Source organism: Gymnoscopelus microlampas (assembly GCF_963454915.1).
Source record: "Gymnoscopelus microlampas genome assembly, chromosome: 9".
NCBI lineage: Eukaryota > Metazoa > Chordata > Actinopteri > Myctophiformes > Myctophidae > Gymnoscopelus > Gymnoscopelus microlampas.
Window position 1 is genome coordinate 42176585 of NC_139946.1, and position 23374 is coordinate 42199958.

At 40.3% G+C, this 23374-nt stretch overlaps 2 protein-coding genes across 6 annotated transcripts in view; both read right to left on the minus strand.

The window, feature by feature from the left end:
- eps15l1a (epidermal growth factor receptor pathway substrate 15-like 1a) overlaps positions 1-10986 on the minus strand; it is a 58205-nt gene extending 47219 nt beyond the window's left edge. For all 4 annotated transcript variants that reach the window (XM_084066506.1, XM_084066507.1, XM_084066505.1 and 1 more), the window contains exons 1-7: positions 10950-10986; positions 8331-8420; positions 4722-4769; positions 3831-3926; positions 2852-2920; positions 746-871; positions 233-292 (exon numbers count right to left, since the gene is read on the minus strand). In XM_084066506.1, coding sequence (XP_083922632.1) covers positions 233-292; positions 746-871; positions 2852-2920; positions 3831-3926; positions 4722-4769; positions 8331-8420; positions 10950-10976 — 516 coding nt within the window. In that variant the 5' untranslated portion in view covers positions 10977-10986. The remainder of the gene's footprint in view (positions 1-232; positions 293-745; positions 872-2851; positions 2921-3830; positions 3927-4721; positions 4770-8330; positions 8421-10949) is intronic.
- The window catches only part of LOC311051848 (UV excision repair protein RAD23 homolog A-like), a 110689-nt gene that overhangs the window by 85046 nt on the left and 2269 nt on the right, over positions 1-23374 (minus strand). Inside the window, exons 3-10 of one of the 2 annotated variants that reach the window (XM_084066514.1) lie at positions 22867-22946; positions 22234-22718; positions 21472-21518; positions 21127-21254; positions 20203-20392; positions 18756-18976; positions 17432-17590; positions 13778-16092 (exon numbers count right to left, since the gene is read on the minus strand). In XM_084066514.1, the coding sequence (XP_083922640.1) occupies positions 15979-16092; positions 17432-17590; positions 18756-18976; positions 20203-20392; positions 21127-21254; positions 21472-21518; positions 22234-22718; positions 22867-22946 (1424 nt within the window). In that variant the 3' untranslated portion in view covers positions 13778-15978. Of the gene's footprint in view, positions 1-13777; positions 16093-17431; positions 17591-18755; positions 18980-20202; positions 20393-21126; positions 21255-21471; positions 21519-22233; positions 22719-22866; positions 22947-23374 lie in introns of both variants that reach the window. The other variant, XM_084066513.1, reaches the window with a different exon arrangement.

The following is a 23374-nucleotide window of genomic DNA, read 5'->3' on the forward strand; positions in this document are numbered from 1 at the left end:
ATATATATATCCAAACCCGTAATTGACATGCTGACACATGCTGATGGGAACTCCTGCTATACTGCAATGCCATTGCAACATTGTGAAGCTAGCTCATAGACACAATCCCACAGAAGCCTTTGAATTAAATCACTTACAGTAGCATGTGCCGATTGTGCCGGTTGGGCTAAAGCGTCACACTGGTGTGAAAATTCAAAGCAAAAATGTGGGATTTTTTTTAAATTAAACTCACCACTGCAAACTCATCTCTGTCCAGATGGCCATCTTTATCTATGTCACTGAGGTCCCATACCTTCAAGAGAAACAAACAAATAACATATTTTTATGTGTATAGAATTTCATATTCCATATTATATCAAAAGTCACAATAGGGGTTTTGTTCCAAAACACTGGATACCAACTTTTAAAAGAGGTTTAATTACTTGTACTTTTTGTTTTCTACTTCTCAGACTATAATGTACTTTTGCCAGTTATACTTTTATATATCATTTTAATTAACAAAAATGATATAAATGTATTCCATACTAAGAGAGGACACTTAATTCCATGTCAGCAACCATCAAAAGTAGCCTCTCTTTGTAGTGAAACTCATCATCAGGAGACATTCTGCTGTTTAAGTAAAAAATAAAAGAAACTTTACATAGAAATTAAAAATTGTTCATTCTGTTACTGTTATCTGATGCGTTTTATAGTGAGACTCTACAGGACAAAACAGTGACGCACATTTCATTCATAAAACCAGTACCTTTCCAAGGACGTCTAGAGGTAGCTTGGAGTTGATCAGCACTGGCTTGACCTTCTCTCCTGATAGCAGTCCGTTGACAGGGACCAGGCTTTCAAATATCCCATCAAATTTACTCTTCTCTTCAGGCTACGAAGAACAACACCAAAAAGTAACCTTTAAAAGCTAATCTGTAATTGTGACAATGAGGCTCCTAAATGAACATGAATTATCACCAGCCTAGAGTAAATGGTAAATGGTGCATTTATATAGCGCTTTTATCCAAGCGCTTTGCATAGATCGTGCATTACATTCACCCATTCACACACACATTCATACACCGATGGCAGAGGAAACCATGCAAGGCACCAACCTGCTCATCGGGAGCAATTAGGGGTTCAGTGTATTGCTCAAGGACACTTCGACACTACTGTAACTCTGGGGGAGCTCGGGATCGAACTGGCAACCTCACGGTTCACCATCCGGCCGCTCTACCGGACACTCTACCCCTGAGCCCCGCGGCAGTGGCTCAGGGGTAGTGGCCTTGTTTATCTTTTGATTTTCACTGGACGTACCACATTTTCTATGTCAAATTGCCAGCTTGAGATTTGTATTCAGGGGCGGCCATAGCCATTCAGGGGCGGCCATAGCTGAATGGTTAGTGAGCCCGCCTAGAGAGCCAGAGGCCCTGGTTGCCCCAGGTTCGATTCCAGGCCAGGTCAGCATATGTGTCGATGAAATGAAATTTGTCCCTGAGCAAGACTCTTAACCCCTAATTGCTCACAGGTTCTCATTGGAAACAAGACCGCAAGGACTTTCATGAACGACCTGTTAAAAGGAATTATCCTTATCCTTATTCAAAAACTAATATTAAAGCTGTCAGAAACTGCAAGGTTCATTTCCCCTCCGCTCCACAAGGAGACACACCAATGGGATTCAGACTGGTACCTGTGGTGGTGACCTCACTTCCTCCCACTATAAAAGCAGGACTGGATTCCCATTTCCCCCCTTGTCCTTTGTTCCAAACACATGCAGCCGGCCTGTGTTTGCCGTGTGCTGCTGATGTACCACTGATGTTTGCCATGCGTCTGTTAAACCTGGTATAATGTAAGTTCCAGTGTTTTACTTCTAGTGATGTGGATTATATGATTATATCGAAGAATTGATGAACTTGAGTTATATGGATATTTAGATGTTTAATATTATGACGTAAATGCCAATTATTATTTTGATGATATACCTTAATGTATAATATGATTTAAAGGCCATATTTATGTTTGATATTTTATCTGGCATGATATAATTTGTTTCTTTGTGTCTTTGTTTAGAACCATGGCATCATCATGAAAACCTACTGTCATACTATTCATCAGTATCCGGCTAAATAAACTGGATATTTGATCGCAACCTTGTTTCATGGTGGTTTGTGACTCCAGTATGAACTTTAAATCCTAACAAAAGCATACATTAAAATGTTGTGCAATCTGTATGGAGTATGTTAGTACAATATAACTTATACAATTGTTGCTGTATTTTGTCTCCCTGCTCTTCTATTGAGACATTTAGATCGTGTCAAAGGTCATGTATCACCTAGACACAGGATCTGACTCGAATTTTGACCTGATGATCAAGATTCAATTTATCCCCTGAGCAAGCAGGCAGGCTCTATTAGCTCAATGGTAAATATGTGCACATAATGTGAAACCGGGTTCAAATCCAGGGTAGAAGAGAAAAGTTACATAGTGCAGCTTTAAGTGACAACTAAATAGAAGTTTTGCTTATATTATGAACCTGTAGAAAATTATAGACATCTGAAGTGAAGCAAATCTGAATATTGCAGTTATGAAAGTAAAGGCTTCAAATATATCGCAGATCAAATATGAGTATGATATATTAATACATAAAAGGAATTGGGAGTTTATTAAAGTGCGTATCAAGTTCCGTGATGACCTGGAAAACAAAAATACATCCCAATCAATACTAAAAAGAACAGAAAATAGGGCAAACTCTAACCGGTGACATGATGAAGACATAATGGATTTGTTTACACACGTGAACTGGACAGCCCCAGACCACATGAATCTTTAAATTGAGTAGGTATCCTACTTGAGTGTGTACAGAATGACTCACCCTAACAGCCCAGTGTGGCTCGCTGGGGGCAGAAGCTGTGCTGCTTAGAGAAGGGCTGCTGGTGTCCTTCTACAAAACAAGACAAAACAAAACAATCCAAACCAGTAAGCAGTGGTGTAATGTAACCAAGTACATTTACACAAGTACTGTACTTAAGTACACTTTTAAGGAATTCTCACTTTACTGGAGAATTTCCCATTTTCAATACTTTTACTTCTACTCCACTACATCTCAAGAGGCACATATTGTACTTTTACTCCACTACAATTATTTGACAACTTTAATTACTAGTTACTTTGTAGATTTAGATGATTATTACAAAACATGCATGAACCACTTCAGTCCTATATACATTTCGGCCATTTGAAAATGGCCATTTCAAAACGCGATGCGACGCATTGTGAGCTTGTAGATCTGCTATTTTCAAAAGATTTTTATACATTTGAAAACTTGTGAAATGGGACATTTCTGCATAAAGACTACTTTCTACTTTTGGTGCATTTTGATACCAATACTTTTGTACTTTTACTCAAGTATATTTTGAATTCCAGACTTTTTACTTGTAACAGAGTACTTCTACATTGCAGAAGTGATACTTTTACTTAAGTAAAAAAATGTGAGTACTTTTTCCACCACTGCCAGTAAGTTGGACAACAATAGTTCGACTACAATATCCCACATGGCTGTCAATTCAATGCATGAAGGACAAGGGACTCATCTCCCTCCCCAGGTGACTGGCCAGTGGCCTTTGATGCAAGGACTGTCAATATCTGACAGCTGAAAATAGATGGTGTACGTACAGTAAACTGAGGCATGAAGAATTGTATTCACAATACAATGCTGGAAGTACATTGTTAAGTAAAAGTCTCTTTCCTTCAACACAGGAAAATTCTGTGTAAAATAAAATTCAATATATACTGAAATTTCACACAGCCTTAATAATATTCTGGATTGGTTCGGAAGGATTAATTATACTCACAAACTTGGGTGGAGGTACTGCGAGGTTGATACTGGATAGACTGACTTCTTGTCCACTCTGAGCACATGCCACCAGTCTCAGAGCTACATAAAAACCCTATAAACAGAGGAAACACGTTCCCTCTTTCACTCAAACTTGCATATATCTTGCACACAACAATTTACAATTTAGGCATTTAGCAGATGCTCTAATCCAGAGCACAGAGTCAACACAACAATGTTCCCTCTCACTCAAACTTTTTTTTGAGCACAGAACAATTTACAATTTAGGCATTTAGCAGACGCTAAGGTCAGATGCTGGGTTTGATGTTAACTACCACACTGAGCAAAACAATACTGATGCAAATAAACATACACAAAAAGCAAGTGATTAAAAACTAAATAACTACAGCCTTATGACTATTACGGCATTGGTTCTCAAAGTGGGGTCCGGGGACCCCCAGGGGTCCTTAAGGGAATTCCAGGGGGTCCCCAGCTAAATGATAGATTAGGCACCAAATGGACCCTTATGAGTCTGTAACTCTGAGAGTGTACAAATGGAACCAAATGGACCCTAATGTACACTCTCAGAGTTAAATTGACATAGATTTTACAATATAAATTGCAGTCCAAGTGATAGAAATGCCATTAAATGGGGGTCTGTAGCCCTAATGCATGTCAAACTGGGGGTCTTTGAAATTAAAATGGTTGAGAATCACTGCTAGAGCCGTACAAATCTTCTCTTATGGGGGTCCCTGGTATATCTTTTGAAATGGGGGTCCGCAGGCTAATACGTGTCAATTTGGGGGTCCTTGACATGAAAAAGTTTGAGAACCACTGTATTACAGAGTGCATCTTCTTCACAATGTTATCAAAAAGTATAGCAATGGATTTGCAACATTCTGATCCCTACCTGTTTGTCAAGGTAGCCTTTGCCGTCTGGGTCGGCCAAATCCCAGATCTGGGAAGAAATAAAAACAACACAAATGCAATGACATCAGTAGCAGCAGCTAACAATGTCAGTCTCATGGCAACTAAACTTAAAGTCAAAACATGACTGGCTACCTGGTGAAGAAACAAAGAAACATAGGTGGAATCCAGGGGTTTGCCTGCCGATTTAAATCTTATGTTAACCAGAAAATGAAACCTGATGTTTAAACTTTACTTCCTTAATTAAGGCTTCTAAATGAGTCCCAGTGTTGGACTCTTCAACTATGCCACATCAAATCCACTGCATCTAGTGGTGGTGGAAGTGGAACCCTAACCCTAAGCATCTTTAAAAACATACCTAAAATAATATTGGTAATGCACTAATAACATACGGCATTGGTTCTCAAAGTGGGGTCCGGGGACCCCCAGGGGTACTTGAGGAGGTTCCAGGGGGTCCCCAGCTAAATGATGGATAGGAACCAAATGGACATTTGGTTCCATTTGTACACTCTCAGAGTTAAATGAACATGATTCATGAAAAAGTTTGAGAACCACTGACATACAGTACGGTACATGTGTGCTCCTATGCTACTTTGCAACTATACAATTTGGAAACCTCTGTCTGTCTGTCTGTCTGTCTGTATCCAGTTTTCTCCACAATGGGTTGACCAATCGATCTGAAGTTGCACATGGGCATTGACCATGAAGGGAGTGAGCAAGCTGATTCTTAACTTTTCCCAAATTTAAGGCATTTGTTAGCATTTCTATGAACTCTCACTCATTAACACTACTGTGAGTGTGGGTGGGGGCGGTGAGCCATGGAGCAGTGCCAGGGTTAATTCAGCAGGTGTTGATCCACTTGTCTAATTGTGCTCTGTTTATAATAGTATGCTGTACCTGGGCTCAGGGCTACACACACATGCCAGCAGAGAGAGAGAGCTGGATCAATGGTGCAATCAATGGCTATTCAAAAATAGCAGATATACAAGCTCATAGCGCGGCACCGAGTGCCGCGCTACGAGCTTGTAGATCTGCTATTTTTGAAAAATTGTGAAAATGTGTGCAAATCTTTGAATATATATATATTATTTTACAGCGAACATTTTTTGAACTCAAATCTTTGCTTCTGGGGGGTCCCTGGAACAAAATATTTTGAGATGGGTGTCGGCGGCCAAATATATATCATTTTGGGGGTCCTTGACATGACAAAGTTTGAGAACCACTGATATAGAAACATACGTTTTTCAGAATACTCTTGGGATTTAGAAGACATTTGTAGAATCGGCTTCAGGTCATTAATGGGTTAAACGCAAAGCAAGCAGCACACATAGCCTATATACACTTGGTGCACCAATATGCTGTGGCCAATAAAGCGCAAAAGCTTTAAATACAAAACAGTCATTAATTGTGTCAGCAACAACCCACAGTAGCACTCAGTATACAACAGTGGCATGATGACCAAACAGGGACTTTCATACAGTTATGTGGCCATTCTCATGCATTTTTCTACAGTGGGTTGGTATATCGATCTGAAATCTTTTCAATATCATTTAATGATTGAAGATAAAAAAAAATACGTTTCTTAAATTTAAGGCGTTTATTAGCACAGGCTATGGGATGTTCCAACCCCAAAGTCTCAAGTCTGCACATTTGTGTGAGTGCTCACATCCTTGGATATGGACTAGTTGACATTAATAATACAGAGACAAGGGGAAGCAAAGTATGATGTAATCTTTTCCAAGCAGACATGGTAAGAGATTGTGATCCTTATGCTTTCATGTTTAAATTGCCCTGAGAGCATTTGCGCGTGCATGCGTGTGTGTGTGTGTGTGTGTGTGTGTGTGTGTGTGGTGCGCGTGTGCGTGTGTTTGTTTGTGTGTCTGAATGGGAATTGATAAATTACTCCTTTGGTACTGGACCTACTTAGCTGCACCATTTCCGTTTGGTCAATATTCATTCATTTACTATACATGGACTTCATAAGCCCATCACAACAGACCATTACCATCACTGACCATTACTGAAAGCTAAGAACAATAAATGTAATATTGTAACTGACTGAAGTGTGTGGTATAGTGTAACCCAGGTTTCAAAAGGTTGGTGTCCTGCTGTCTGTCTGTCACTGACAGAGACACATACACACACACACACACACACACACACACACACACACACACACACACACACACACACACACACACACACACACACACACACACACACACACACACACACACACACACACACACACACACACACACACACACACACACACACACACACACAGTCACACACACACGTTCAGTCTCACTCAATCAATCAGTCACACCAGTGCTTGCAATTGCCAATCACTGCAATCACAGCCACACCCTATAAAGCAGAGTCAGGTGCACACCACTCTGAGGCTGCTGCAGGTCTATATTCCACCAAACATTTCCATTTCCCAACTTGTTACATTTGATCAACTGACTAAAAACACTTATTGTGGCTTTTAGACTTCCACCCAAAACTGATCCAAAACTGACTGCTGGCACAACCTGCTAGCTGTGACTGCATAAATCTCATTGAATTGGTGAGTGATGAGGTGTTTGAAATGTTTGTTTTTTTGTTATTTGAAATGTTTGTTCTAATTTGGTTGTTTTTGGTTGGAATGTAATTATTTTTGAAAGTTATGCAATGCTTGTAGATGAGCTGTTTTTTAGTTAATCGGTGATCTTGTAGATCTGCTTTTGGTTATTTGATATTAATTTGGCCTTTGTATGAATCCAGGCCAGGTTACTTTTCTTGATACGAAAAAGGATCATGATGGCGAGCCAACTAACCCGAACCCAACGTTAATGAAGTTTGACCTACCTGGAGGGTAGGCCAAAGAGCAGCAGCCACACACTATCCCCTCAAGTAACATTACACACTCACACTGGCACTTCCCTCTGACCATTGACAATACCTTGACTATTGACAAATACCTACCTGCTTAAAGACTGTTGGACTGGGATACTTTGATACCTTGCTGAAAGTTATTGAACTGTTGTATGTTTTGTTTTATTTTGATTTTGATCAAATACAGTTTATTTTGCTTAAATCATGTCTCTTGCCAATTTAATGTTGCCATCAATGTCATTTATTCCTCCACTCTTCACCTACCTCTGTCTGCAGTAAACTGGTCCTATAACATTTATGCTTTGCCCACTCTAAGCATATGCTACAATAGCATCTCAGGTCTGGATTATAAGTGAGGACCAAGTAATGTCCGAAACACCACAGGCAAAAAAAAAACGTATTTAGTCCTGATTAGTACAACTACTTTGGCAAGCCTCAATCAACACAGTATGAACTCAAATCAATAACACTTGCTATGTATCCCATGTATGATGTGTTATAAACATAATTATAATGCATTATAATCTGCTTAAGTCATTACAAAATGCTTTATAATGTGTTGTGATTGTTGTTATAAACCATTATGAGTATTTAAGTTATAACTATAATTATACAGTGTTTATAAGTAGCTTATAACGTAATTTAAGTGTTTACAACACATTGTAGACATGGGATGCATAGCAAGTGTTACCCTTAAATATACAGTACTCACCTTTCCCAGTGTGATGTCAGGGAGACCGGATTTCTTTAAAAACAAGGCAGCTTCTGTTGGCCCTACTCTCCCTGTATTCCCAGGGTCCACCTTGGGACACACAGACACAGACACAACACACAAAATCACAATCCAAACTATACTGTGATATCTGCATATCAACTGATTATTTTTTCATGAACTGAACTCTCCTCTCAAAACAAGTTATGGCTTATTATAGGAATACGGTACGGTTAATATACCTAATTTGGAAATGTGCTTGCTTACTTTTAGAATACTAGCATAAACCATTTGGGCCATATGGTTATCTTACCTGTCTGTAAAGGTTTTCATATACAGGGTTCCCACTTGACAACAACTAGGGGAGAGAGGGGATGTTATAAGAGGTTATGCCATACATCTTGACCCACAACTCCCCTAGCACAGATACTCTCTGATTACCTGTCAACCCTATATATGAACCTTCATAAAAGATGGAATAGGTTGATTTGATTTAACACAGTACGTTGTCCACTTTTTTTTTTAAGTGGAACTGACACATTTCCCAGCTAGAGAGGCAGAATTAAAGGCTGGTATAGCTACTCAACATTCAAGACAGTCAAATCAACTTGACACTCATCCAACTTGTATTTCCAATGCACCTGGAAGCACAGGCAGACATTAAAGATTTAGGTAGATAAATAGATAATTATGTTTATGGATGGATAATAAAAATAGAATCCATCCTAAAGGGGGGTGTATCTTCTTACACGCCACCTTGGTGCAATGAAATCAACACTGGCTGCCTGCTCTGCATAACATGCTCGCCCAAACTAAGAATAGCCTTGTCAATAAGGTAACCTAAGAAAAAACGTCCATACCAGATACCATGTTATTTACCAGTGGTTCTCAACCTTTTCAGGCTGTGACCCCCCAAAATAATCATATTTGAACTGGGGACCCCCCCAACCCGGACAAGCACTTGGAATTGTAGGAGTTGAGGCATTACATTTAGTTTGACTCTGTTCCACCATAACTCTGTGTTCCACAATATTGTGAAAATAGTAGATCTACAAGCTACAAGTAGAGCTACAAGTAGATCTACAAGCTCACAATGCCTCGCGTTGCGAGGCATGAGCTTGTAGATCGCCTATTTTCAAAAGTTTTGCCTCTTTCTTATATTATGTGACAATTTGGTCAGTGTTTGACCAGTTTTTATAGTATAATGTGTTGATTACTTTTGATGCAGTAATGGTCTTTTTTTGTATTAAAAAGGTCTTAAAAGTACTTAAAAGTCACTTCACTGTCATCTGGGACCCCCCAAAAATCATGTGGGGTCCCAACCCACAGATTGAGAACCACTGTAATATACAGTAGTTATGAAGTCAATGACTGTAGCATTACTATAATGTGATATCAACTGATGTTTGCCAGTCATATACTCTAGCCCATTGGTTCTCAAGGGGTACTTGAGGGGGTTCCAGGGGGTCCCCAGCTAAATGATGGGCAGGAACCAAATGGACCCTTATGGTTCTGTAACTCTGAGTGTACAAATGGAACCAAATGGACCCGGTCCATTTGGTTCCATTTGTACACTCTCAGAGTTAAATTGATTTTACAATATGAATCGGGGCCCCAGAGATAGAAATGCCATAAAATAGGGGTCCGTAGCCTTATGCATGCCAAACTGGGGGTCCTTCAATTAAAATGGTTGAGAATTGACTGCTAGAGCTGTAAAAATCATCTCTTATGGGGGGTCCGTGGCATATCTTTTCAAAAGGGGGTCCGTGGGGTAATAATGAGTGTCAATTTGGGGGTCCTTGACATGAAAAAGTTTGAGAACCACTGCTGTAGCCTGCTGAGTGAATGGGACAATAACAAGCCAGCTCAGTCAAATCAAAACAGCATCATTTCATCCCAGCATACATTAGTTCAGCGGTTCTCAAACCTTTACATTTCAAGGTCTCCCCTTAACTCTGACAGCATACAAATGGAACCAAATGTGTATGCTGTCAGAGTTACAGACTTGTAAGGGTCAATTTAGAACCCCTAAAAGGAACCCAGAGTCCCTAGAAGCAACTTTGAGAACCACTGCATTAGTTTATATGGGAGGTATATAGGCTGACTGCCTGTATAATAACAAACACATAAGGCACGTTATTCCATCCTATGCCTACAGGAGCAGCTAACGCTATAGCTAGTTCCGGTCCTAACGTTCAGTGGCTCAGGATTACTGCTGAATAGAAGTGGCGGAAAAACAATCATAATACTGTTATAGATGTGGAACTCGATGTGATTTAGTTTTTGGGGTAAAAAGAGACAACGTGTATATAGTTCCCAATCCCCTCAGAGACCAGCAGCAGCTAGCTCTGTAGCTAAAGCTAACGAGCCGTTAGATAGCTGGCTATCTAACGGTAATGCAATAAGGCCCTGGTGGTTGGTATCTTATCCAACCGTCTCTGGACTGAGCCTGATCATTTCTCTGCATGCGTTTCTTATCATCACAACCAACCCGTTTGTCTACGACTGAATTAAAGACTAACGTCGTGATCAGTACGCGAGTTTGTCAGCCCTGTGCATGCCGTCCCTTTGGCCCCGAACTGTACTGTTGTTGTATTGAAATAAATGTCTCATCTTTACCTGGGTGAAAGATGTGAGAGCTGCCATCTTCCCTGTTGCTGCGGGAACAACGCACACACCCTCCTCCTCCCCTCTCTCCGACGCCACAGTCCCCCCTCTAGTGGACAGAGCAGCTTACGACACCGTTGGGTCAACTGTTAGCCCTGAAATATGACTGTCATGGATGAACGTCAACCTGGTGTTTGCATTTTTCTTCATTTACGGCCGTTACATCTACATAAACGTTCACATTTAAAACCTAAAGTATTGACCTTATGTTCACAAATAGGTTATAGGTTATAATCATGTACGAGTCCTCAAAGATACCCGTACCTTCCGTATTGTTCAATAAAAAGCATTTTGATTCAATTGGTGGCCATTCCCCCCATATGCTTTCAACTGAGTGACCCTATCGGTTTAAAGGTGTATTGCAGTCTGATACTTAATAAGAAAATGGCCACCAATCAGATTAAAATGATTTTTATTGAACAATACGGAAGATACGGGTATTTTTGAGGACCGGTATATAATTGTAACATTTGTGGCCATAGGGTAAGCACTTTATATTTGAAATTTAAACGTTACTGTAGATGTAAGGGTTGTAAATGTAAAAAGTGCAAACACCAGGTTGAAGTTCATCCATGACGACTGGTCCTGGTGCTGGTGCTGTACTACAATGTAGTAACTACTACATGATTGAGCCTGGACCATGTAGGTCAGTGGTTCTCAACCTGTGGGTTGGGGTCCCCACATAATTTTGGAGGGGTCCCAGATGACAGTAAAGTCACAATTTAAGGACTTTTAAGACCTTTTTAATACCTCAAAAAAGAAAAGAAAAAAGACCATTAGTACTGCATCAAAAGTAATCAACAAACTATAAAAACTGGTCAAACATTGGCCAAGAGGCAAAAAATAGTGAAAATTGTCGATCTGCAAGCCCACAACGTCTCATGCTGCGAGGCGTTGTGGTCTTGTAGATCTGCTATTTTCACAATATTTGTCTGTGGAACCAAGTCATACAAAAATTAATGCCTCAACTCCTACTTTCGAAGTGCTTATCAGGGTTATATCAAAATATGACAGTGCAAACATGTAATCATACATCAAACATACTTTCATGACTTCAAAACGAACACAAACACAACATTTGGAACATTTTGTCTTTCAAATTGATTGTAAAATATGTGTCATGCGCCATGGGAAGAATGGGAGTAGGCCTACTGGCAGCATTGCATCTTGTATCGATGCAATGTCCATCTTCCTGGAATCTGAATGTTTCATGTAATACCACTTACCGCCATGCAGTGATGGAAAGTAACTAAGTACATACTGTAACTAAGTACATACTCAAGTACTGTTACTTAAGTGCGATTTTGAGGTATTTTTACTTACTGGAGTACTTCCAATTTTCTATCATTTTACTTCTCCTCCACTCTCAAAGGCAAATATTGTAGCCTATTTTTAATCCACTATAATTATTTGAAAACTTTAGTTACTAGTTACTTTGTAGATTTTGATTATTATTACAAAACCACTTCAGATCTATTGGCATTTTGAAAATATCAGATCTACAAGCTCACAACACGTCACTTTGCGACACGTTGTGAGCTTGTAGATCTGATATTTTCAAATGATTTTTATACATTTGAAAACTTGTGAAGTGGGACCTTCTGCATAATGAGTACATTTACTTTTGTAGTATTTTGAATTCTGAACTTGTACTTGTAACACTATTTCTATAAGACGGACCTCAACCTTCTCAGTATAACTGAAAAGTCACTTATAATGTCTATCTCAGCAGCAATAAACAGCCCACCTCATTCAGGTCAGTCTACTTCATAATTAAAGAATGTGACACTGTGATCTGATAAAATAAAGACTGTGACAAGCCATTTATTTTATACAATGCTGAAACAACTTTTCTCACAACTAGTCAGCAAAACAGCAATACGTCATATTTTGCTTGTCATGTAAACGAAAAACAAGAAACCAAAATATCAACAAAAGTAGTAAAACAACCAATAATAAATTAAAACAAAGTAACACCACAACTGTGGTTTTAGCATTCCGTTCCCACAGCCATGCTACAGATAACCCAATAAGACAAACTCATGCAACCAACAAACCCTTACAGATCAAAAATGGCATCTTCACACAATAAACAGCCTAGTTGTCCAAAAGCAAAATCCATATTACCCATGTACAGTATAATACAACATTTCCAGTCATCTCCATGTTGAAATAGAAGAAAGCGGAGCACAGTGCTGAAATGTATTTTTTGGCTTTCAAGCACTTCCCTTTAACAGCTTTCTACTGTATAAGCAACCTATGATTAACTTATATATTCAAAGGTCTAATGAATATGATCAGCAATGGCACTCCTCTATGCACAATTACAATATGTGAAATATCGCATACTAGCTAAAACACATTGTAAAATATGACTCTACTTTTAAAATGAAACCTTTTCATGTTGTTTAACATCCCATAACACCCAATTTATGTTTTGACACATGACAATGTCACTTATTGAAAATAACTCCCTTATTATAGGCTCAATGCACAGCAGCCATATTGGAAAGAAATTGGGCCAATTCTTACTTCCTTAACAGGTGTTACCACTAATACTAATTAAGGCTCTGTTCCATTCTGGTCAAACAGAGTCAGGGGGCTGATGTTGTGCATGTTGGCCCACTGGAAACACCAGTGGGTCTCAAAGTGTGGTCCAGGGACCCTCATGGATCCTTGAGGGGGTTCCAAATGGCCCCTTATGGGTGTGTATTGTAACTCTGAGAGAGTACAAATGGAACCAAATGGACCCGTGAGGGTCCATTTGGTTCCATTTGTACACTGTCAGAGTTATGGGGGTCCTTGAAATTAAAAAGTTTGAGAACCACTGTGCTACACGAAATGGAACAGAGCCTTCATTAGTATCATTGGTAACACCTGTGAAGGAAGTAAGGAAGAGGTTCCAATATGGCTGCTATGCATATAGCCTATTCTCCCTTTGATCAGTTATTTTAGACTAATGACACTGTTGTGCAACAAAGATGGAGTATACCACTTTCACCCTGGTTTCCCTATTTTGGATGTCATTATACGCAAACATCTTCAAAACGGTTCACTTTCTTTCTCAAAAATAGCAGATCTAGAAGCTCACTACGCGTCACATCGCAATGTGGATCGGTTGTTTTCCGTTTTTTGGGGGAAAATGTACAAAAAAAGGGCTTACGTGGTTAAGGCATGATAGAGCAATGGTTCACTCTTAAGTGTCAAAATGCATAGAGAACCTGGGACAATAAGACAAAGTGAACTGAGATTGTCTGAAAGCTTTTAGCTGAAGAAATTGTTATAATAATAACAAAAAGGGGGAAATGTTTTACCTCCAGTAAATCTGTCAGCAATCCAGTCATTTGTATCATCTGGCAGATTCTATAAACCAATGTGGAACCAGAATATTATGATTTGATGAAATCTGCATGTCACCCAGTGAAAAAACAAAAACCTTCTGAAACCAGAGCCATATGACATGTAAGTTATGGTTTTAGTGTTATCCCTTGCTTGTTTGGGATTTCCCCGTTCCAAGGCTAAAAGAAATCAGAGAACCCATTACTGTACACAATTAAATGATCAGAATTACACTTACAGCACTGTTAAAAAATAATAATGCTGGCTCTCATAAGTCAACAATTTGCATCATGTTTTCAGGGCAATCCAAGTAATTTTGGCATGATACAGTACCTTTTGTATCATAATGTGCTTAATATGAACATATCGGAGAGTTTCCCTTGCTTCTATAGAGGTTTAGATGGCAAAACTGCCACATGGAGACTTTACACAAAAAAAGGAGTACTGAATATGCTCCAAAATCACAGAACAATCTACAGGAAATATTGTTATTTGGCAATCCATCTGAAGCCTTAAAGGACCATACCAGTGTTACTACTGTACATGTCATTGTCCATTGTCATATAGGTTACATCAATCCCAACCATTTCCCTCCAAATTAATTCATTTTTGAGACATCATGTTTGTTTACATTTTGGTCTTGTTCACTACAAAATGCACCTGAACATTTGTGTCAATGTTAGCTGTAACTTACTATGCTGTTAAAAGCCCACTTCAAGCTAAAACTGGAGTTCAATATGCGGCACTTACACTGATACAGTACGTGAATTTGAATGTCTTGTGTTAGAGTAATTTGGTTTAGTTAACTGAATGGCATAGTTTCTTTCCCCACACCATTTCAAAGTGAATGGCAGTGAATGACATCAAAAGAATTATGCTGAGATCTGCTAAAGAAAGTGTACACTGCATACATTCATGCACATTCTTTTTTGAAAGACAGGGGCAATCTCCGCTAACGGCTAAAAGTAAAAAAGGAGAAAAAAAGAAAGAAAAAAAATACTGGTATGGTCCTTTAATTCAAGGACTAAGCAAACAATATTGAATAACATTTGGGTGTCCACCAAAAAAAAAATGTGCATGGTGATGCAACTTGTTGCCTTTTTTGTGCCAGTATATCTTTTTCCTTCGATCGTTTCTGTTGAGTGTGACTGCACACGGGATAAGCAGCAGTAGCATTAGAGACACAGCAGCATGAGACACGGCTCATCATCACAGCAGTATGAACAGTAGACAGCACAGCATATCATCATCATCATCATTTTAAACTTCATCATCACTATTATCCCATTATTATCACGCAACAATCATCATCGTTCTCTTAAACTGCATCACTACACAGTGGAAAAACCCACAACTCTGAGAGTTTACAAATGTAACCAAATGTCCATTTGGTTACATTTGTACACTTTCAGAGGTACAAATAGATAAATTAACACTGAGGATTTTATTGTGTATTATCCTGTAATTTCTCCAACAATCATCTTCATTATCGTCGTCATCATCATCATAACTTTTTGTGAAGCCAAATATACCGTACATTGCCTTCGTTTCTTGTCTTTGCGATAGATCTTGAGTAGCACTGTTACACATTCTCTAGCCCTCTTTTCGGTGGCGATGCATCACGTTGAACGGCCGGCCCATTTCACTCGTCGTCCCACGTCTGCTGGAGCAGGAAGTTAGCGGCCAGGTTCTCGTTCTTCTCGCAGGCAAAGTAAGCCTGAATGACCAGTCCTTCAGGGAAGCCCAGCGCTTTTAACTGGAACACGGAACACACGTTCAGTTCAGAGATAATGTGCTGACACTTTCTATGAAGCCCATGTTTCTTATGCATCACAAAGTAGTCGTGATACATAGATACATACATTATAATAACGCATTATAATCACTTTTATAATCATTGGGTACTTGAAGTAAAGTGTAGGCAGAAACGTTTTGTGTTGTTCTTGCGTAGATTTAATGTTATTCATTTTCCGCAGCACCACAATGACACTAAATTATAGTGACTAGTATAGTTATGCTTGACCAGATTATAATGCATTATAAGTATGTTTATAATGCATTACCAACATGGGATTCATAGAAAGTGAAATCTTTTCATAGTGTTTTTTTCACCTGATTCGGATGCTATCAATGCATTGAATGGGAGATTATCACGTTCTATCAGACCATTGAATGGGCGAAGTAGGCGACCTACTAGCTACCCCGCGATTTGTCAGACCATTCATTGGGCGTAATCAGGAGCTACTGACCTACCGACGGAGATGACTTAAATAGTTCAGTTTCGGTTTTGGTTTTGGTTGTTTTGGTTTCGGACCATGACGGAGGCGCGCAGTCTCAGGCGAGCTGGAGCCCGGAGCGGTGCGACGCTCGCCTGAGCCTACTCAGCGCCGTTGGAGTTATGTACTGATAGGCACAGAATCGTAAATATTGTTGTGGGGACTGCTCCGCCTCCGTCGGTAGGTCAGTAGCTCCTGATTACGCCCAATGAATGGTCTGACAAATCGCGGGGTAGCTAGTAGGTCGCCTACTTCGCCCATTCAATGGTCTGATAAAACGTGATAATCTCCCATTCAATGCATTGATAGCATTCGAAGCCGGTGTTTTTTTTTGTATTAGTTTTTCAGTGTAGAGAGACATGAAGGTGAGGGTAGAGAGAGCAACAACACACAAACACAGGTTTCTATCTAAAATGGAATCGTACCTAGCACCCTGCTCCATGGTGACGTTATTGTCTTATTACTGTAATGTTTTTAATGGCCGATGCCTATATCAATATTTAGAGAGGTGGGCGACCAATATAATGTTGATATAATTGTAATTTCTTTGTCATCTTAATGAATGAGACATAAAATTGCTGAGCGTAAATTAACATTTATTGTCACTCTGCAGTCTTCTCTTATTTTAAATCAACAATTGTGTCAAACAAAATAAATTGTCCATGAGTAATCAGAAAATGTTACTTTGTAAAAAACTTTTTTCTTACTTTGGAAAAAGGAAAGTGTTAGTGCAGCGATAAACATGTTTTCAGCCTTGTGGGCTAAGGCCGATCATGACAAAATGCCATTTATAGTCCTTAGTTGATCACTATTTCCTACCCTCTCAATGGCCTCCTTTTCCTGTGGGGTGACCTGGATGTAATTGGTGTGTGGTGACCCCTGGGCTTCAGCACCCTCATCTCCGGTGTCTCCTCCAGTGTCTCCAGGACGTGGCTCGTTCAGCATTTGGACAAAACGCTCCTGGTGCTGTGTGATTTGCTGCAAAACAAATAAGAGAGATCATGTTCTTCGTGTATTGTCTTGACAGACATAAATAATATAAGTCTGTACTGAATAGTAGGGTCATATGTGGTACTTCCGTGACCGTGGAGAGCAAAGGTCCGTTTCTCAATGGATTTGTCATCTAGGAGGGTTATTAAACAAATTTAGCCGGGGTGTATTTTTAAAAGGGGCGGGGAAAATTTGTGAGAGACCAAAATCCCAAATGGCTGCCGTGAAAATTAACTTTTTAATGGTTTATAATATGCAGTATATGTACACAGAAGTAATCTCTGAGGTCAATAAAGTCAATGTTTGTGTGTAAACAACAGTTACTTATGTGCGGTTTCCCATTAAATAGTGTAGGCTACTGAGAATATGGTGTCCAGTTCATCCCATCACATTTTCATAATGAACCAAAAATAAATTAGCACTATAGCCTAACATAAAATAGTATTCTGTATGCAAAGCTAGAAAGGTTGGTTGCTTGAGGTGAATTTAAAGGTCAACTCATTTGTCACCCTTATTTTGTAGTATTGCTCCTAGTGTTTCCTGTCTGCCTACTTACTTTTACCTGCCATGTCTAAACAGTCTTGTGATTGTGTCAGTGTTTCCACCTGTGTCCTCTTAGTCCCCCAGCCTATCCTAGTGTTGATTGTCTGTTGAGTTCACCTGTGTCCTGTTAATCCCTGTCTATAGGGGAATACCACTCATTTTCAATATGTCTTTAATACACCTTAGCTGTTGTGTGGAAATAAGAAAAAAGTCCCCCCGTCCCCTTCTATGTTGCCTAGAACTGGATAATTGATTGAGCTCATGTGATCAGTGTCATACGAAAGGTGTACTTTTGGCCTCAGCCAAAAGCACACATGATCACATGATCAGTGTCATACGCAAGGTGTACTTTTGGCCTCAGCCAAAAGTACACCTTGCCTATGTCACTGATTACATGACCTCAATCAAGAATACCTCAATATGTTGCCTAGAACTGGATAATTGATTGAGGTCATGTGATCAGTGTCAGTGTTGGCCCACCGGGCATTTGCCCGGTTCGCCAAATGGTCAGTCCGCCCCTGACCGGGGGTGTGCGGGCAACGGATGGAAAGTAACATAACGTTAAGGAGAACGCTAACGCTATGGACCAGAGAGCTATGTCACACAGTACCTGCAGCAGCTGTGGGTTATCTCTGCCCAGCTGTTGCAGTAGAGCAGGTAGCAGAGCAGGGTTCTGTTGGATGATTTGTCGCATCTGCTGGAACTGAGGCTGGTTCCTCAAGAACTCCAGAGGGTTCGCAGTGGGAGCTCCACCTCCACTAGGGGCAGGGTTCCCAGTGGGAGCGCCACCTCCAGTAGAGGCAGGGGGCTGGGTGGCAGGCACTGCCCCTGCTGCTGGGGAATACACAGTGCTAGTTGAAATAAAATAGTTACGCACATCAACGACATGCACATATAATAACAGAATTCTCCCACAGATCTCCCAATGCTTTTCAATGGGAACGGAGCGTTTTTTTGCCATTCGTGGATCTCCGCAAAAAGAAACGCTCCGTTCCCATTGAAAAGCATTGTCAGAATCCGCCGCATAGGCAGAATTAAATTTCGTTGTGACCACACCCTTAACCTGTCTTTTTTTCCACAATATTTCTTTCTTGGTTGGTCCATTATAGAGGATATAGGCCCATGGTTCTCAAAGTGGGGTACGGGGACCCCCTAAAAAGGGGTCCTTGAGCGGGTTCCAGGGGGTACCCAGATAAATGTTGGATAGTTAGGAACCAAATGGGACCTTATGTTGCTGTAACTCTGAGAGTGTACAAATGGAACCAAATGGACCCTTACTGGTCCATCTGGTTCCATTTGTACACTCGCAGAGTTATGGTGGTCCGTGGTCTAATGTAGGGGTTCTCAAAGTGGGGTCCGGGGACCACCAGGGCCCTACATACATCAGCTATTTAAAAAAAAATATTGACATTCTTTGAAAATGTTTGAATATTTTTTACATTTTTTACTTTAATCTTGGATGGGGGTCCTTGGCACAAAATCTTTTCAGATGGGGGTCCGCGGCCAAATACACATTCATTTAGGGGTACTTGACCTGAACAAGTTTGAGAACCACTGATGTAGGCGAGCATGTTTCTCCTGTGATGCCGCGCCACCAGCCTGCTTCTTTTCACATGACAGTGAGGAGTTTCACCGGGAGGACGTAATGCATGCAGTAATTGCTGCTACGCCCGGCCAAGCCAGATGCACCATAATGAAATTGTCGATTCCAGTAGTATATTTTTAAGCTGAGTATTATCATCTCGAACATACTGTAAATCTCGAGCAGAACCAGGCTCCAGGTTGGGCAGCCATCTGCCTTGACCTCCTTCTCAGCTTTATATATGGGTCATACAGGTCACAGGTCATATACAGTGCGTACATAAACATAGACCATTTTCCTGGTATTGGCTTTATTTTTAGATTTGGCGTTTGTATACAGTTTCGCCAAAGTCTTCAAGAAACGTATCCATCATACATGAGTAGTCGAGTCATTGTTGGCTAAACGATACTGTATGGTTAATAAGTCATGGACGTTTAAATTGTGTGTAAATGTGCGTATGTGCGTGTTTTCTTACTGGTGGAAGCTGGAGGAGGCTGGTGAGGTCTTTCTGTAGTGGTGACAGAGGGAACGGTAGGGACAATGGGGACAGCCGGGACAGTGGGGACAGCCGGGACAGCCGGGACAGTGGGAACAGCCGGGACAGATGCAAGAGTTTGCCCAATTGTTTCCTGAGGTGGGAGGTCACTTTGATCTATTGGAATACCCTGGAACACAGAAGGATTTGATGGAGAATACAGTGAAATAGGCAAAAATTGCAAAAACATGCAAGCCAGATACATTCTCATGTCTTTGTCATTGACAGACAAACACAGGTATCGCTAAAGTAAACAATAACTGTGTTTCTGTTGGCTTGTCATTATGTTTATGGGTAAGGATACCATAAATATACTTTCTTGACTGCAGCCGATGAAAAAAATAAAATGTGCACATTTCTAATGTTTGTTTTTGCTCTATATTATCAACTGAAAAGTTATGTTTTATCATTATATATACTTTATTACCTATAGTTAGCTTGCATGTGAGGCTTGTGAGTCATTTGAGTGCATCTCACGCTTAATGCATCTTTGCTTCTGGAAAATCTAAATCCTAACCGTTTTTTCTTTTTTAAACGTATGTTGCTATAATATCAGTGGTTCTGTCACGGACCCCCAAAATGATATGTATTTGTCCGCGGACCCCCCCATCTCAAAATATTTTGTTCCAGGGACCACCAGAAGCAAAGATTTTAGTTAAAAATGCATATGAATGAATATTATATTCAAAGATTTGCACACATTCTCACGATTTTTCAAAAAAAATGCAGATCTACAAGCTTGTATATCTTCCATTTTTTTAATAGCCAAAGAAATCTTAAAATGACACAGATACGTTCCCGGTCTTAATGGATTAACTGAACCAAAGAAGCTGGCGTTGTGCTCGTTCCTGGTTCAAACCTCACCATGAGTAGATACTCCACTGCTCTGTCTGGGTTGTTGTAACTGGCCCTCAGTGCAGCGACCACCTGTTCCCGGTCATATCCCATAGACATGATCTCTGACACCAGGTTCTCGTAGGCCTGCCCTGTCACTGGGGTCGAGAGTAGAGGTAACAGATGGACGAAGGGACGAGAAGACGAACAAAGAGGAGGAAGAGAGGAGAGAAGAGATTAGGAATGATTGAGCAAGGAAATGGAGAGAACTAGCCAAGGGAAGAAAAGTGGCTGATTGGTGAGGGGAATAAACACAACCAATAGACTAGGCTGGTATCTTTTCAATGAAAGTGTGAAGATTTAAACATGAATTACCCAGTATCGATGCCGCTTCCTCAAGGAGACCCATTTCGTCAATAAGGCTTAGAAAATAAATTAACAATACATTATAAAACTGCTAACAAACAACATAACAAACAAATATTATACACGACTAGACAATTTCAGGAAATTGTGGTTGCACCGACGCAAGTCGTGAGTTGCAGTAAATGTGACCCGAGGGATCTGCGGTGACAAATAGCATTTTTCCGACATATTTGATATTTTGAAAGTTAAAGTGTGGCTGTCGGTGCGCTCTATCGAGATCCCTCAAGTGTTTTTGTAAAACTAGTCAATTCTAGCAAAAGAATGACTATCAACATTTTGAAGGAAATTCAAAATGGTGGAAAATCGAGTCAGTCATTGCATGACTCAAGGAATCCAGGGAAAATACATTTTGATTCTATAGTTTAATGTTCGAAATGTAACCGAAGGCATACAGTAGTTATAATGCCACCATGAGCTTTTTTCTTTTCTTTTTCACTTTGAACCGACCTACCAAGTGTGGTGGCTAATTGTACCTCTTCTGGTTTGTTATTACTGTCACTGTGTTACTTTTACGTAAATTGACACATTTTCAATACACAGTCAGTATTTCCCCCCTTACCTATCTCCCAATTTAGTCATTGTGCCAATTCCTGATGAGTTCTCCACACACTTTGGCAAAACGTTTGACTATAATAAATAGGTACAATCACTATACTGTGGGCAACCACACTAATTAAAGATATAGATGAGTGGCAGTGAATCTCCCCCAACCTGGATGCAGAAATGTGGATTGGTGGGGCAGCTTCAGGTTCAGCCCGCTGTTCTTCCCTGGGCTTCTCCTCTGGTTGGCCGGCAGAATCCGGACATTCTGTTGGGGTAGAGGCCGGGGTCTGGGGCAGGTCTTGGCTGCGGGTCAGAGATGGCGCAGCATCTAGGACCGGAGATGGGTTTGGGGCTTGGGTAGTAGGGGCTGAAATGGGGGCCGGAGTCACATCCGTGGCAGAGGCTGGGCCCTTGTCTGGAGTTTTCTCGAGAGAAACTGCTGTCTCATTTTGCGAGGCTGCAGCAGAAGGGGCTCCTGTGAGATGCACTGACCGTGGGGAGACCTGGTTGGGTGTGGACACGGACGCGGTATGCGTGGACGCGGAGGACACTTGTGTTGTAGGGGCAGGGGTCAAAGATGGGGCTGGAGCTGGGGCTGGGACTGTTTGAGGGGCTGCCTGGGGAGTTACTACTGCAGGAGCGGCTGGTTTAGGCTACAAGGACAGAAAGAAAAATATAAATAAATCATAGCTTTAGCAATAATAACAGCAAAACAGTCTGGAGGTAGAAAGTAAAACTTTGACACTTCCATTTTTACACTCAAAGTTAACACGTTTTTTTTTTTTACGGGTTTGTTCTTACCTTTGTAACCATGACAACTACAAAGTTTTTCTCATCAATGTTGTAGTCTCCCAAAGGGCTGTCATCATTCAAGATCTTTCCTGTGACATCGCAAAAGTAACAGCAAGTGAAAAACATCTAGGTTACTAAAATGACATGGAGTAAAAGCAATTTATGCTAATTTGATACAAACTGAAAAGCCTTCTGCTGTTCGAAAATATCATTAGTTTGGATAATACTATGGTGTCTGAATAAAATGGCAGACTTCATTTCACAAATTAGTACTGTATAAATGGTATTACATGCATTTTGTACAATCATTGGATAATTTTGTTTTTCCATTCTTAATTTTGTAACTTTTAAAAGATATTATGTTACAGGACTGTTTTGAAATAGTTTCCATATGGTGCGCTCACACAATAATCTGGTGTCATAACAGCACTGTTACTATTTTTGGAATCAAACCCAAACATATTTCCATAAGAGAGTGAAATTAAATAGTCAGTGTGCTTGTTTGCACAAAATAAAG